The 15,375-nt window shown below is 40.9% G+C and overlaps 1 protein-coding gene across 1 annotated transcript in view; it reads left to right on the top strand.

Annotated features, from left to right (window-relative positions):
* The window catches only part of LOC115132411 (sushi, von Willebrand factor type A, EGF and pentraxin domain-containing protein 1-like), a 55,012-nt gene extending 40,058 nt beyond the window's left edge, over positions 1-14,954 (top strand). The window contains exons 17-27 of the mRNA XM_065021090.1: positions 165-353; positions 577-676; positions 969-1,042; positions 1,145-1,327; positions 2,022-2,195; positions 2,819-2,869; positions 11,128-11,169; positions 11,807-11,848; positions 12,311-12,356; positions 12,740-12,814; positions 13,158-14,954. Of these exons, the coding sequence (XP_064877162.1) occupies positions 165-353; positions 577-676; positions 969-1,042; positions 1,145-1,327; positions 2,022-2,195; positions 2,819-2,869; positions 11,128-11,169; positions 11,807-11,848; positions 12,311-12,356; positions 12,740-12,800 (962 nt within the window). The 3' untranslated portion in view covers positions 12,801-12,814; positions 13,158-14,954. The remainder of the gene's footprint in view (positions 1-164; positions 354-576; positions 677-968; positions 1,043-1,144; positions 1,328-2,021; positions 2,196-2,818; positions 2,870-11,127; positions 11,170-11,806; positions 11,849-12,310; positions 12,357-12,739; positions 12,815-13,157) is intronic.
* The last annotated feature ends 421 nt before the right edge of the window (positions 14,955-15,375 follow it).

The raw sequence follows: 15,375 nt of genomic DNA, 5'->3' as shown, positions 1-15,375 counted from the left end.
GGGTCATTTCTGTATAGAATCCTATTTCTTTTTATCTCTCTGTCTAGATGGTGGTTTAAAGCTTAAACTACTACAGTTTGTGGGTTGAATTGAAAATGTTGTCTCCTGTATTTGTTCATCTTGGTCATTAACATAGAATTCCATTTTGTCTCCACCTCTTTCAGCTAAAACCTGTACCAAACCCATAGGAGGGCCAAACATGGTTTTGTCAGATGCCTTCATCACGCAAGAGACATTTGTAGATGGGGCAAAAGTCACTTTTCAGTGTGCAATTGGATATGCCAGTACAGGATGGTCTCCGCCAGTCACCTGTACTGCTGGCGTGTGGAGTGAAGTGAAACTGAAATGCGAAAGTAATATAATCGTCTATTTATTTTTGTTCTGGAAAGTTGTGCCATATTCTTGTAAATATTTCCAGTTTTTACTTACCCACTCGAAACTTGATATATTCATTGCCCATCCTTAAATCTAATTGAAATACTAGCCTGGAATTTGAACCTGTTTTGTGCTAACATTCAACTCTTTCTCACTCTGTCATTTTGAAAATCTGACTGGTTTTCTCTATGGTTGTTTCAGGGAAGTCGTGTGGCAGCCCAGGAGAAGTGACGAACGGACAGTTTAATCTCTCTGAGGGGGTCTTGTTTGGAGACCAGGTAGTTGCTACCTGTAATACTGGGTCAGTGCTTTCTTGAGTCTTAGATGTAATTACATTTTTATTTTTTTAGAATTAACATGTCAACATTTTCACAAAGCTGTTCATTTGTTGGCCTAATTTAGTGATTTTTTTCCAAATAGGCCTTAATCAAACTTCCCCTCCCTAAAAGCTAAACAAAAAGTCATTCAATTTCAGGCATATTATCTGTTTTTACTATTTTGATCAGAGCTGTGAACAGTCTCTGTAACCCTTACTATCCTGAAAGCAAAGTTGTAAAAAGTGTCTCGTATTGTCTAATCTTTCTATATTTCAGCTATGTGCTTGTGGGCAGCGGTGTAAGGACCTGTATGGCTGGAGGCTGGGATGGCAGAGTTCCTGTATGTGAAGGTTGGTAATCTGAAGGAGCATGTCAAGTGAAAATAACATTAACAGTTCTGTACATGTGCCTGAATCATCTCTTTATAACTGCTGTTGTGCTCTAATCTGCAGTGGTGAAGTGTGGAAAGCCCCCAAACATTGTCAACGGTGGGCCTGTTGTCCCACCTGATGATACGTATGACTATGGAAGTGTCGTGCAATATGACTGTGAGAAGGATTACACTCTGGTTGGAACTAAATCCATAACCTGCAGTGAGAATGGAGAATTCCAGCCAGCTCCACCTGAGTGTAAAAGTATGTTGAAAGCTTTCCTTTTCCCCTGTTTTTATAAGTATGATTGTTAACAAAACAATAATGAACTGCTTACACCAGGGGTGTCAAACTCACACCATGGAGGGCCTAGTGTCGCTCTGGATAAGAGCGTCTGCTAAATGACTTAAATGTAAATGTACTGGTTTCTCCTTTCAATTAAGATGAGCAGATGAGGGGGGAGTTCCTTACTAACTAGTGACCTTAATTCATCAATCAAGTACAAGGGAGGAGTACCCGCGGACATTCAGCCTCCCATGGAATGAGTTTGACACAAGTTGCTTACATATTATTATAAAATCTATTTGGGCTTCCAATTTTTTTCCTCCACCACACAGTCATGATCAAGTTCCAGATGACCTCCTCTGAAAGATAAATGTGTAAATATCACAGTATCTAGCTTAATAAAATCAAACATTATCACAGATGTGCATGAGACAGGCTAAGCAAGCAGTCTAAAGCATGTTTAATGTGTAGGCCTAATCTAATTACCAGAGGATGTAGGTTCCAATAGAATCTACACTATTTGATAGATAATGATTAGTTGCATTATTCATAAATGGGTGATTATAACATTGTTTATTGCTTCAAGTAGTCTAAAACCAATAAATAATATACTTTTGTCATGTTGTTCACCTCAAAACAGCAGCTAATGACATATCTTTGTTTACGTCTGCAGTGGTGTCATGTCCTAATCCTGTTGTTGAGAATGGTGTTCGGATTGACGGCCGTCCCCCCTATACGTACATGTCTTTTGTGACGTATAGGTGTAATGCTGGATATGAGATGGAGGGAAAAGCCAGTCTGACCTGTGAAATAGAAGGCTGGTCAGCTCCTTACCCAACATGCAAAGGTAAGACTGATTTCACTGTTTGTTATTTAACACAATTCAGCATATACTTTAGCTCAGATATTTTGCATCATTTGGTGTTTATGACCAGAAGACCAATGTGTCGACAAACTGGCTTTTTTTATGGAACTGACCTCTACTCATATAAACACAATTACTTTTCATGAGACAAGATGGTATTTGAATTCATGTTCATGCTAATTGTTATTTTCACCATATGCATGCTTGTGCATAGCAATCTCAAGTAGTTATTTTCTCTGTATGCATTATAAGTTTGGATTTGGTCACTTTAGTTTCCATCGATTTCTGTTCTGTTTTTGATCCATTCCTTGATACTGGCCTCTGCATTTTTAGTAGCAAAGCTGGTTACGATTGAAGACAAACTGGTGTTGAAGTTCAATATTTTACCCATTAAAATAACCCGATGGTCTAGTGAGCTGCTTACCTTCCATTGACCTCTGCTACCTTCACACTTTGAGAGGTTGACCATCTTGTCCAAGACCATTCTACTACTCAGACCACACTGGCTGACTAAAGCATTTGAGGGATCACAGCAGTAAAGTGTTGTGACAGACTGCACAAGAATAGTTAATTTACTGGCCTAATTATATGTCATGTCTTTATAGCCCTTCTGACTACCACAAAGCCCACTACTACAAAGAGAACCACAATCCAAGGTAGAGTCCATTTGAATCTTGTGCGTGCGTGTGTGTGTTTTTAGGGCTGTCCCCAAAATTAAATTATTGGATAGACTGAGTCGATTGGTCGAAATTTTAAAACATGCATTTTTACCTAGAGTGTCTATATATGTTTGAATAAAATCACCTATGTGTAGACTACTTTGCCTGATGCTTTAAGCACTGCAATTAAAAACTAAGACACACATTACTGAAGAAGGATCCAGAAATCAATATAGCCTAACCAGAATCATAAACTGTTCCTGATCTGCGTGCCAGTTATGGTTTTCATATGCAGATTTTTGTGGAACGGTTTAATTTAATTTAAAATAGTCTTTATATCTGAAACTCAATGTCATGTGGTTAATCAAAATTCTATCTAAAATGAAAATGATAGAAATTTAAAAGGAACTTCTATTGCCATTGCCAATATGTAAAAATAGCCTACATAAAGCCAACAAATAAAAACTTTGCAGCGCCGCAGGTAGAAAATATCCTGATCAAAATAAATCCTATAAATCACATTGGCTATGCATGGCCTGTTTGCAAGGAACTTGAAACATTGTATCAAATATTTAACTTTGGTCCTGCCTGAAGCTTGCACTAGTGAACTTGCAACCTTGTATGAAATATGCTGGATAAGTAATCAGGCCTTTTTAATTCAATTTCCACCAGATCAGAGTGATTCTTTTTCTGCCCTTTCTTGCTTAGTAGTTATGAAAAGGGAAAGAGCTGGCAATATTTTTCAATTATGCTGCATTGAGGAGCTATTTTCATTCTCAATGAATGTAAAAACGGACTTTGTTTACTTGCTTTTTGAGGCGAAGAACAATTACTTTTAGAAGCTCCACGGTGATTGTGCGTTAAGACAATCGGATATAGTTTCAGATCCCCAAACGGGCACATTTTTGTGTGCAGGCCAGGTAGCCTAGGCCAGGTAGCTTAGGCCTAGTTGTATGCATAATCAGGTTTGTTGTTACTCAAAATTGACAGGAGCGTATGGCATCAATATCATGATATCAACTCACAGCATGCATTTTGTATTTGTGTATCATGATCAGTACAAAATAAGTACCAATTCACAAATGTAAATCACTATCCACAAATGCAGTTCATTATCCAAAAACAAACACCTTTTTTGTATTTGTAAATTTATATATTACAATATTTGTTTTTATATATAACTGCATTTCCAAGGTCCTTAAGTAAAATGACTGCCATAAAGATTTGCACATAAGAGATGCACAAACATGACAGATATGGCAAACCTGCAACTCCATATTTGGAAGCGCTTAGGTTACCTGACTTGGCAGGGATTTGACGACAAGAAAGGGATTTGTAGTCGTAGAAAAAAAGTTTATCCCATTGGTGCTGTTGACCCAGATCACTGGTTGCTGTGGAAAGGAGGTCATAGGGGGTGTTAACCTCTCTGGTACAAGTGGGACAGTAGCGTCCCACCTCGACAACAGCCAGTGAAATTGCAGGGCACCAAATTCAAAACAGAAATCCCATAATTAAAATTCCTTAAACATACAAGTATTTTACACCATTATAAAGATACACTTGTTGTAAATCCAGCCACAGTGTCCGATTTCAAAAAGGCTTTATGACGAAAGCACACCAAACGATTGTTAGGTCAGCACCTAGTCACAGAAAAACACAGCCATTTTTCCAGCCAAAGAGAGGAGTCACAAAAAGCAGAAATAGAGGAAATGAATCACTAACCTTTGATCTTCATCAGATGACACTCATAGGACTTCATGTTACACAATACATGTATGTTTTGTTCGATACAGTGCATATTTATATCCAAAAATCTGTTTACATTGGCGCGTTATGTTCAGTAGTTCCAAAACATCCGGTGATTTTGCAGAGAGCCACATCAATTTACAGAAAAACATAACAAGTGTTCATAACAAGTGTTATGAATGGAATTTTAGATCCACTTCTCCTTAATGCAACCGCTGTGTCAGATTTCAAAAACACTTTACGGAAAAAGCACACCGTGCAATAATCTGAGTACAGCGCTCAGACACAAAAAGAAGCCATACAGATATCCGCCATGTTGGAGTCAACAGAAGTCAGAAATAGCATTATAAATCTTCACTTACCTTTGATCTTCAACAGAATGCACTCCAAGGAATCCCAGTTCTACAAATGTTTGTTTTGTTCGATAATGTCAATTTTATGTCGAAATACTTCCTTTTTGTTCGCGTTTAGTCCAGTAATCCAAATTCATGAGGCGCGATCACTAGGTCCAGACAAAATCAAATTGTTAATCCCCTTGTCGTGTCAGATTTTGAAAATTTGCTTTACAGCGAAAGCAATCCAAGCATTTGTAAGTTTATCGATCGCTCGACAAAACATTATGTACTCTTGGCATCAAGTAGCTTGGTCACAAATCAGAAAAGCAATCAAATTAATCGTTTACCTTTCACGAGACTCCCAGTTACACAAATGTTCCTTTTGATCCATAAAGGTTATTTTGGATATAAAAATAATGCGCCAAACTAAAGTATGTTCAGAAATCCACAGAAAAGAGCGGTCACGACAACTCAGACAAATTCCAAATACTATGAATGAGCTGTATGAATGAGTTGTATTTGGCCATAAACAAACAAGAAAACGCTCACCCGGAGGCGGCGCTCCTAGTAGCCAGGGACTTGAATGCGTTTCACCAAATTTCTATCAGCATGTTAAATGTACAACCAGAGGGGGGGAAACTCTGGACCACCTATACTCCACACACAGAGATGCATACAAAGCTCTCCCTCACCCTCCATTTGGCAAATCTGATCATAATTCCATCCTCCTGATTCCTGCTTACAAGCGAAAATTTAAGCAGGTAACACCAGTGACTAGAGAAACAAAAAAATTGTTAGAGGCAGCAGATGCTAAGCTACAGGACTGTTTTGCTAGCACAGACTGGAATATGTTCCGGGATTCCTCCAATGACATTGAGGAGTACACCACATCTGCAATTGGCTTCATCGATGACGTCGTCCCTACAGTGGCCGAACGTACATACCCCAACCAGAAGCCATGGATTACAGGCAGCATCCGCACTGAGCTAAAGGCTAGAGCTGCCGCTTTCAAGGAGCGGGACTCTAATCCGGAAGCTTATAAGAAATCCCACTATGCTCTCTGATGAACCGACAATACAGGACTAAGATCGAGTTTTACTACGCCGGCTCTTATGCTCGTCGGATGTGGCAGGGCTTACAAACCATTACAGACTACAAAGGGAAGCACAGCCGGGAGCTGCCCAGTGACACGACCCTACCGAACGATTTAAACTACTTCTTTGCTCGCTTCGAGGGAATTAACACTGAAACATGCATGACAGCACCAGCTTTACCGGACAACTGTGATCATGCTCTCCGTAGCCGATGTAAGACCTTTTAGACATGTCAACATTCACAAGGCCGCAGGGTCAGAATGATTACCAGGACATGTACTGTGAGCATTTGCTGACCAACTAGCAAGTGTATTCACTGACATTTTCAACCTCTCCCTGTCTGAGTCTGTTATACCAAGATGTTTTCAGCAGTCCACCGTAGTTCCTGTGCCCAGGAACACTAAGGTAACCTGCCTAAAATAACTACTGACCTGTAGCACTCATGTCTGTAGCCATGAAGTGCTTTGAAAGGCTGGTCATGGCTCACATCAACACATCCCAAAAACCCTAGACCTCCAATTTGGATACCACCCCAACAGATCCACAGATGATGCCGTCTCTATTGCACTCCACACTGCCCTTTCCCACCTGGACAAAAGGAACACCTATGTGAGAATGCTATTCATTGACTACAGCTCAGAGTTCAACACCATAGTGCCCTCAAAGCTCATCACTAAGCTAAGGACACTAGGACTAAACACCTCCCTCTGCAACTAGATCCTGGACTTCCTGACGAGCCGTCCCCAGGTGGCTTGGGTAGGTAACGACGCATCCGCCATGCTGATCCTCAACACAGGGGCCCCTCAGGGGTGTGTGCTCAGTCCCCTCCTGTACTCCCTGTTCACTCATGACTGCACAGCCAGGAAAGACTCCAACACCACCATTAAATTTGACGATGACACAATAGTGGTAGGCCTGATCACCGACAATGAGAGAGCCTATAGGGAGGTCAGAGACCTGGCCGTGTGGTGCCAGGACAACATTCTCTCCATCAATGTGATCAAGCCAAAGGAGATGATTGTGGACTACAGGAAAAAGAGGACCGAGCATGCCACAGTTCTCATCGACGGGGCTACAGTGGAGCAGGTCGAGCGCTTCAAGTTCCTTGGTGTCCACGTCACCAACAAACTAACATGGTCCAAGCACACCAAGACAGTCGTGTAGAGGGCACGACAAAACCTATTCCCCCTCAGGAAACTGAAAAGATTTTACATGGTTCCTGTGATACTCAGAAGGTTCTACAGCTGCACCATCGAGAGCATCCTGGCTGATTGCATCACTGCCTCACGTGGCAACTGCTTGGCCTCCGCCGCAAGGCACTACAGAGGGTAGTGCGTACAGCCCAGTAAATCACTGGGGCCAAGCTTCCTGCCATCCAGGACCTCTATACCAGGCGGTGTATACAAGGATGGCCCTAAAAATTGTCAAGACTCCAGCCACCCTAGTCATAGACTGTTTTCCATGCTACCACACGACAAGCAGTACCGGAGCACCAAGTCTAGGTCCAAGAGGCTTCTAAACAGCTTCTATCCCCAAGACATAAGACTCCTGAACATCTAGTCAAATGGCTACCCAGACTATTTGCATCCCCCTCTCCACACCACTGCCACTCTCTGTTGTCACTTATGCAGTCACTTTAACTCTACCTACATGTACATACTACCTCAAATAACCGGTGCCCCTGCACATTGACTCTGTACCTGCATCCCCCTGTATATATTATTTTTTACTGCTGCTCTTGTATTACTTGTTACTTTAATCTCTCTTTCTTTATCCGTATTTTTTCATTGTATGGTCTACACCGGGTGTATTTGGAACATGTGACTAATAAAATGTCATTTGCATTAATGGTACCAGTTGTTCACATTTAAATAACGTGCCATAGAATTCTGTGGCGCCATGCAAGCTGTGCCGCAGTACCCTGCAACTTTTAAAGGACGTACCACTGTAGGAGTGCTCCAAACAAAAGCCAATGAATAAATGTATGTCATTCCATTGACAATGGAATGGCATAAACCAATAGATTTTCCTCAAGTCTAGCCTAGGTTGTGCACTCGGCCACCACTGTGTCCACTCCTACAATGACAACAGTAAGACTGTAATAATAATAATATATTGAATGCATTAACCGAAAATACCGTAACCAAATTAACATTGTCGATTATGAGATTATGGTAATTAACGGTAAATGTACCACTGTAGATACCGGTGTGCCTTCCCTGCGGCCTCCGCAATGGATTAGTCCACTCCAGACAGGCGTGAATCAGACTGGTGTCTCATGTGCCATACATTTGAAAAAAGATATATATATTTTTTTTTTTTTTACTACATTTGCCACTGCTCGACTAGGCAAATCAACAGTCGACTAAATGCGGTCAGGCCTAATGTTTGCGTGTGACCAAAGGTATGTGGACAACTGCTCGTCAAACATCTCATTCTGGGGCCTCCCGGGTGGCACAGTGGTTAAGGGCGCTGTACTGTAGCGCCAGCTGTGCCACCAGAGACTCTGGGTTGGCGCCCAGGCTCTGTCGTAACCGGCCGCGACCGGAAGGTCTGTGTGGCGACTCGCAATTGGCCTAGCGTCGTCCTGGGTTGGCCGGTAGGGATATCCTTGTCTCATCGCGCACCAGCAACCCCTGTGGCGGGCGGGCGCAGTGCGCGCTAACCAAGGTTGCCAGGTGCACGGTGTTTCCTCCGACACATTGGTGCGGCTGGCTTCCGGGTTGGATGCGCGCTGTTTTAAGAAGCGGCTTGGTTGGGTTGTGTATCGGTTGACGCATGACTTTCAAACTTCATCTCTCCCGAGCCCGTACGGGAGTTGTAGCGATGCGACAAGATAGTAGCTACTAAAACAATTGGATACCCTGAAAACGGGGTAAATTTTAAAAAAACATCTCATTCCAAAATCATGGGCATTTATATGGTGTTGAACCCCCCCCCCCACTTTCTGCTGTAACAGCTTTCACTCTTCTGGGAAGGCTTTCCACTAGATGTTGGAACAATGTTGCGGGGACTTAATTCTGTTCAGGTACAATAGCGTTAGTGAGCTCAGGCACTGATGTTGGGCGATTTAGGCCTGGCTTGCAGTCGGTGTTCCAATTCATCCCAAAGGTGTTCGAAGGGGTTGAGGTCAGGGCTCTTTGCAGGCCAGTCAAGTTCTTCCTCACCGATCTCAACAAACTATTTCTGTATGGGCTTCGCTTGGTGCATTGTCATGCTGAAACAGGAAAGATCCATGCCCAAACGGTTGCCACAAAAGTTGGAAGCACAGAATCGTCTAGAATGTAATTTTATGCTGTGGCGTTAAGATTTCCCTTCACTGGAACTAAGGGGCCTAGCCCGAACCATGAAAAACAGTCCTAGACCATTATTCCTCCTCCACCAAATGTTACAGTTGGCCCTATGCATTCGGACAGGTAGTGTTTTCCAGGCATCTGTCAAACCCAGATTCGTCCGTCAGACTGCCAGATGGTGAAGCATGTTTCATCACTCCAGAGAATGTGTTGCCACTGAACCAGAGTCCAATGGCGGCAAGCTTTACATCACTCCAGCCAATGCTTGGCATTGCACATGGTGATCTTAGGCTTGTGTGTGGCTGCTTGGCCATGGAAACCCATTTCATGAAGCTGATGTGGCTTCCAGAGGCATTTTGGAACTTTTTAGTGAGTGTTGCAACCAAGGGCAGATGAGTTTTACACACTTCAGCACTCGGCGGTCCTGTTCTGTGAGCTTGTGTGAACTGCTGAGCTGTTGCTCTTAGATGTTTCCACTTCACAATAACAGCCTATGACGGTGCCACATTGAAAGTTACTGAGCTCCTTCAGTATTTTTATTTTATTTGAACCTTTTATTTAACTAGGCAAGTCTATTTAGGAACAAATTATTTACAATGACTGCCTGCACTGGCCAAACTCGGACAATGCTGGCCCCCTGGGACTCCCAATCATGGCCATTTGTGATGCAGTAAGCCAATGTTCGTCTATGGAGATTGCATGGCTCGATTTTTACGCACCTTTTAACCCATTCATTTGAAGGGGTGTCCACATATGTATGTGTGCTTGCGATGGCTTAGCTTCTGACCCCTATCGTTACCTAGCCTACAGGAAATCAGAGTGCCTGTTGTACAGCTGAATGACCTTCACATATTTGTTTTAGTGTTGACAGAGAGAAGACTTTGTCACCGAACACATTAACTCATTGTATTAGCCTAACCTTTGATCCTTTGTGGTAATAGTCTGAGGCTTTTGAATGACCTTAACACCGAGTTAATGTCAGAGTCTGGCTGAGGGAAAGAATCGTCATTGGTTCTGTGTGGTATACACAGCCTAGTATGCTCACTAAATTCCCCTAGTTATTTGTCTAAACTTCCATTGACACTTGAATTATACGTTCAAATGTAATCTGGACGGCATCCAGTGGTAGTTTATGGTGTCTTTTCTCCAGACTCTCCTTCACCTGAAACAAAGGATTGATTGTGATCTGAATATATGTAACAATGTACCTGTCAAGTGGTCATGGAGAAAATCTTAACCCATATCAAATGCATGAAGTAATCCTCACTATGTCCTCACAAACGGCTGAATCCTACCTTGAGCTATGTGAGCTCATGGCCTCTAACACGGAAATAAAGTGTTGAATGTGTTGAAATGTAACTCCAGTTTGTTGACTAGTATGCCACTAACTAGAGCTGGAATGATAAACTTCTCTACAGCGACCATATCGCGTTTTGTTGATATCGTTCATTACGTTAAGTAGCCTATACTACAGAAGGTTTGAACTGACATTTTTGCTAATATGGATGATTAATGGGACAATTGATGGCTACAACCATCACACTGGTAGTTTAGTTTAAAGGATGATAATAAATATAGATTTAACAATAGAACAATAAGTTCATAATGTGTATCGCATCAATTCAGGAAATGTATCGCAATATGGATATTTTCTTCCCATATCGCCGAGCTCTAACACTTAACACCACCTCCATTCTTTCACTACATTGTTTTGATTTGTTTTATCCAACATCAGAATGTTGTATTAGTATGTGTGTTAACCCCAATGTCACTTCTTTATGTTACAGATCGTGTACCCCGTCCCACTGATCTAACCCCAAAGGCCAACGGTAAGCTGTGCCCCAGTTGCCATCTATCTAAATCAAATAACATTTTATTAGTCACGTGCCGACTACAACAGTGAAATGCTTACTTATGAGCCCCCGACAATGCAGTCGGTTGGTGATGTAAGGATGGGCATTTGAAATTATTTCAGTATTCAAATAATATCATATTCAGATATCCGGAGAGTCGAAATAGATGTTTTAAAGAAAATGTTGGTGTTATTTCTGTTTACTTCAATGCTCGCATGACGAGAGAGAGCCTGTGTGCTGCGATCTGACCGTCTGTGTGGCACAGAAGGGAGAGCAAGACCGAGAAAGTAGCCAAACCGACTCGCGCTAGTTCGACAAACTTGTTGCTGCCTTAAGTTATCATACCATCTGATAGTGCCTTGACTGCATCAAATTGTGGTTAAGCTAGCTAGCTAAAGTAGCTTGACTAATTGAGGTTATTTTTCAGCGCTCCCTGTCTGATATCTACAACTCCATTTATATTTGAATAACCATGTCCATTTCTAATGTTATCTATCGATTGTTGCACAACAGGATGGAATCTTTTGATGGTTCAAGCAGTATTTAGACTATTGAGTCATCTTCACTGCAAATTCATGTCACCTTCCTTCTGTGTATGCTTATTTATTTACAGACAACACTGGGGTAATAGCAGGCTGTGTTGTAGGTGGACTTGGTAAGTTGCAGCAGATGTTGTTTTTGAATGACGAGCTATGTGGATAACATCAATCATGGAAGATACTGTACTCTATTGAAGTCTAACATTAGCGTTATGCTAATAAGTGGGAATTTGGTCAAATTCACAGAACTATTCTTCTGAAGAGTTTCATTGGATTGGCAACTTTCTTTTCAAATCAAGTTATCGTTCAACAATTGTGTACTTGTTGCTGTACTATTAAATAATTTTCTAACATACTCACAAATGTGTAGACTTTTTATGTTTCTTGTGCAGAACTGAGTTATTTAATAATAATTTGCTATTGTTACTGGCATACCAATATTGTTTTTTTCATTATATTCACAATAAGGGAAAAGGAGCAGGAATGTTTTTGTTTTAAAATGTATGCCAAGTAAAAATGAACTGCCTCTGATGTTAAACAGAATAATACCTTATGGGTTCATATTTCTTTCTTTCTAGCCATTATTTGTGGTGCAGTATTTGCAGTCTACAAAGTTAAACAAAGGTAAGAAGTTCTCATTTCATTAACTAACATCCAACCAAAGCTTGCTTCGTCATGGCTCCTCCCTCTTTTCTTCATAAATGTTTGGAGCTCAGTTTCATCTGTTCTTGCACTGTTACCACTGATGCCGGTTTCTGCCAAAGCTGCATCATTTACGTTTGTAAAGCTTTCTGGTGTTTTGATATCAATACACCAGTCACAGTAGTGGAGCAAAGTGAAAAGCAATGGCCATGTCAGAAGTGTATTGCTCTTTTAGCATTGAGCTGGTTGGTGTGTGTCATTGAAGAGGTCTAGAGGGGTAGTCACTTAGGTGGTGGGCAATGGTGGCGGTTTTCTAAGGTTGAGAAATAGCGGATGATGACGGGTGCTCGACTTCTGGGTTACAGCTCTCGAAGTGGCTACTCATCAAATGTGGCCGCTAAAAACTCTGAAGACAATGAGTTGTAGCATCCTCTGTCATGGTAAGAAGGCTTCTGAGCACACAGTTTTTATTTAATAAGAAAAGGTGGGTGGTATGTGATTTGAGAATGAATTGGCAGTGAAATGCAAAATGTTTAGTTTTTTTGAAGGGTGAGCATGAACCTTGAACTGAAACAATCATCTCAAACTTGGCTTCAAGCTGACATGTTGTGGCAGCTGTTCAGTGATATGTGTCAAAGTCCAACAGATTTTATCCAGTTTGTGTTCCACACGTCCATGTTGGTTTTTGTTTAGCTGGGTAGATAGTTATTATCAGTATATAAATAAATATTTTTTCAGGAGTTGTCTAACAATTTTATTTTGATGTTTTGTTTTTATTTTTAGTGCCAAGTAGCCTAATTTTCCTTAGTCGTCTCCTGCTTCATTGAGAAAGGAGTCACAGAGAACTGGCTGCTGTGTGACGGTGCCTCCGAATCATCTACTACCCTCCCGCTTATGAACGCAGCAGCCCTTCCCAATTACCGGGAATGGTTCATATCCTTTCAAAGGAAGCTTTATTACGTGATGATTAGGAACCTCATGACGAATGTATTGGTTCTCTCCCATTTGGAAGCTTGTGCATAAGGAGTGGCCTTGATAAGTTAATAACTATTCATGTTTCCAGAGTACTTCACATATCACTTTTTCTTAATCTAAGCCTGCCTCATCTCATTGCCTACATTCTGATGTTAAAAGTCCCACATATGTATGGAAGCTGCTCTTTAGAGCGACCATGCATCACAAAGCCAGTTTTACCCCCTCTGAAATAAGATTTAAGGAAATGATATCCTTTGCAATATAAAAAAACCTCACAATATATCATGCAGTTTGACACCAATGTCTTGATAAAGTCATACCACCAAAGGTCAACACTGGTTTCATAGACTAGGTTGCAGATGTGTTGAATGTAACCTGGAGTTCATTAACAAAATTTGGTTCAGAGAATCAATGGGCGCTCACTAACTTTAGCTCTAATCATTGGCCTTGGTCTTTAATTGTGTAAATGTCAGGTTAATTTAAAAAGGTTGGTTTTATAAGGAGACCATGGAATTGATGTAGTATACTTATTTTGTAAAGTGTGCTAGTTCTTTGAGGGATCAAGGACTCATGATCCAGCTTTGGAATCTTTATTTGCACTTATAGCCTATTTGTATTGTCTGGGAGTTATATTGTAGATAAGATAATGAAAGATGTATTTAAAAGAATGTAAATGCATCTTGTTTTAATGAAGTTAAATGGGGAAAATAAATGCTTACAATGTTATGTCTATTTTCAGAGATGAGTCATGTTTCTGTGACACATTTTCCCTCTAAACTGTTCTGGATTTGTGTGTAATTGGCTCACATTGCATGTGTAAGAATAACTGGGAACTGATTTAAGCAGATTGCGCAAATGTATTGGAGATCTGCTATTCAACCACTTGTAATATAACATCCACCATACCCAACAGTTGAATTACTGCCTTGAGTAAATGTACATAGTGACATTAACCACAGTGCAAGACTATCTGGGTCATGGTGTTCTATAGGAAAGAAACCTGCAGCTCTCTGTAATATCAGGCTCAGCTTAGTGCATTTTGAACGCTCAATGTGCTCTGGATTCTTCACTATGCCTTGTAATGAAGAATATTTTGGAGTTTGATGTCTATTGTATAGCCTACAGTGACTTTGCTTTATTCTGATCAATGTACCCTACTAAGCAGCGCGGTGTTCAACATATCCAAACAAGACGACCCCACTTGCCATGTTTTCAAAATGGAATGAAAATACATGTTCCAGAATGTCGTCTTTCACTTGATCTTTGAAACCACTATTTCCAACAGAGTAAAATGTATTCTGTAGTGGCTCTATTCAATCTGTATTGCTGAAGCATTACAGATTGCACAATGTAAAGGTCATTTCTGATTGGTTGACATGCAGCGTTTACTGGGAATGCAGTTGCTGCTAAAGCTGGAACAATGTCTTTATTTGATTCACGCTTCCTATGCTCTGTACTTGTCTTTGGTGTCAGTGTGCCTGTAATCTGTTAAATTCAGTGTGGGACCACAACTGTTATGTTGTGGTTAGCCAGTAATGAAAAATATTTTTAGCACTTGTTTGTACATGAAGTTAATCAATTAAACAGCAATCATTTTAACATGAACCGGCATCCTGTCTTTGGCCATGCTTTACTCTTGATACTGAACTAGTATCTATATTTACTGTTACATTATGCTGTGATTTGGGTCATGGCAGTTGGTTCTTGACCTAATATTTACACATCTCAGATTGGTCTGCGTTATCTTGCCAAAACTATGGTTGTGAATATTTTATTTTGCTGAAGGAAATGCGGTCATACATCATGAAAAGAATGTACATGTTACTAGACATGCCACCAGAGGTTTCCACAGTCCCCCAGATTCTGGGAAACACACAGCACTTACTACATAGTTCCATGTAGTCATGGCTCTGTCTTCCACAACAAGTAACTCAAGTGTGCAGTAAAATCAGATTTTAAAAAACTGATAAAACACCTCATGGCACAACGTGGACTGTTGGGAGACAAACACTCACTCACTTTACAC

This window comes from Oncorhynchus nerka, linkage group LG7 (genome assembly GCF_034236695.1).
Source record: "Oncorhynchus nerka isolate Pitt River linkage group LG7, Oner_Uvic_2.0, whole genome shotgun sequence".
Classification (NCBI taxonomy): domain Eukaryota; kingdom Metazoa; phylum Chordata; class Actinopteri; order Salmoniformes; family Salmonidae; genus Oncorhynchus; species Oncorhynchus nerka.
The sequence above is the reverse complement of the archived record's forward strand: the minus strand, read 5'-3'. Positions and strand labels throughout refer to the sequence as shown.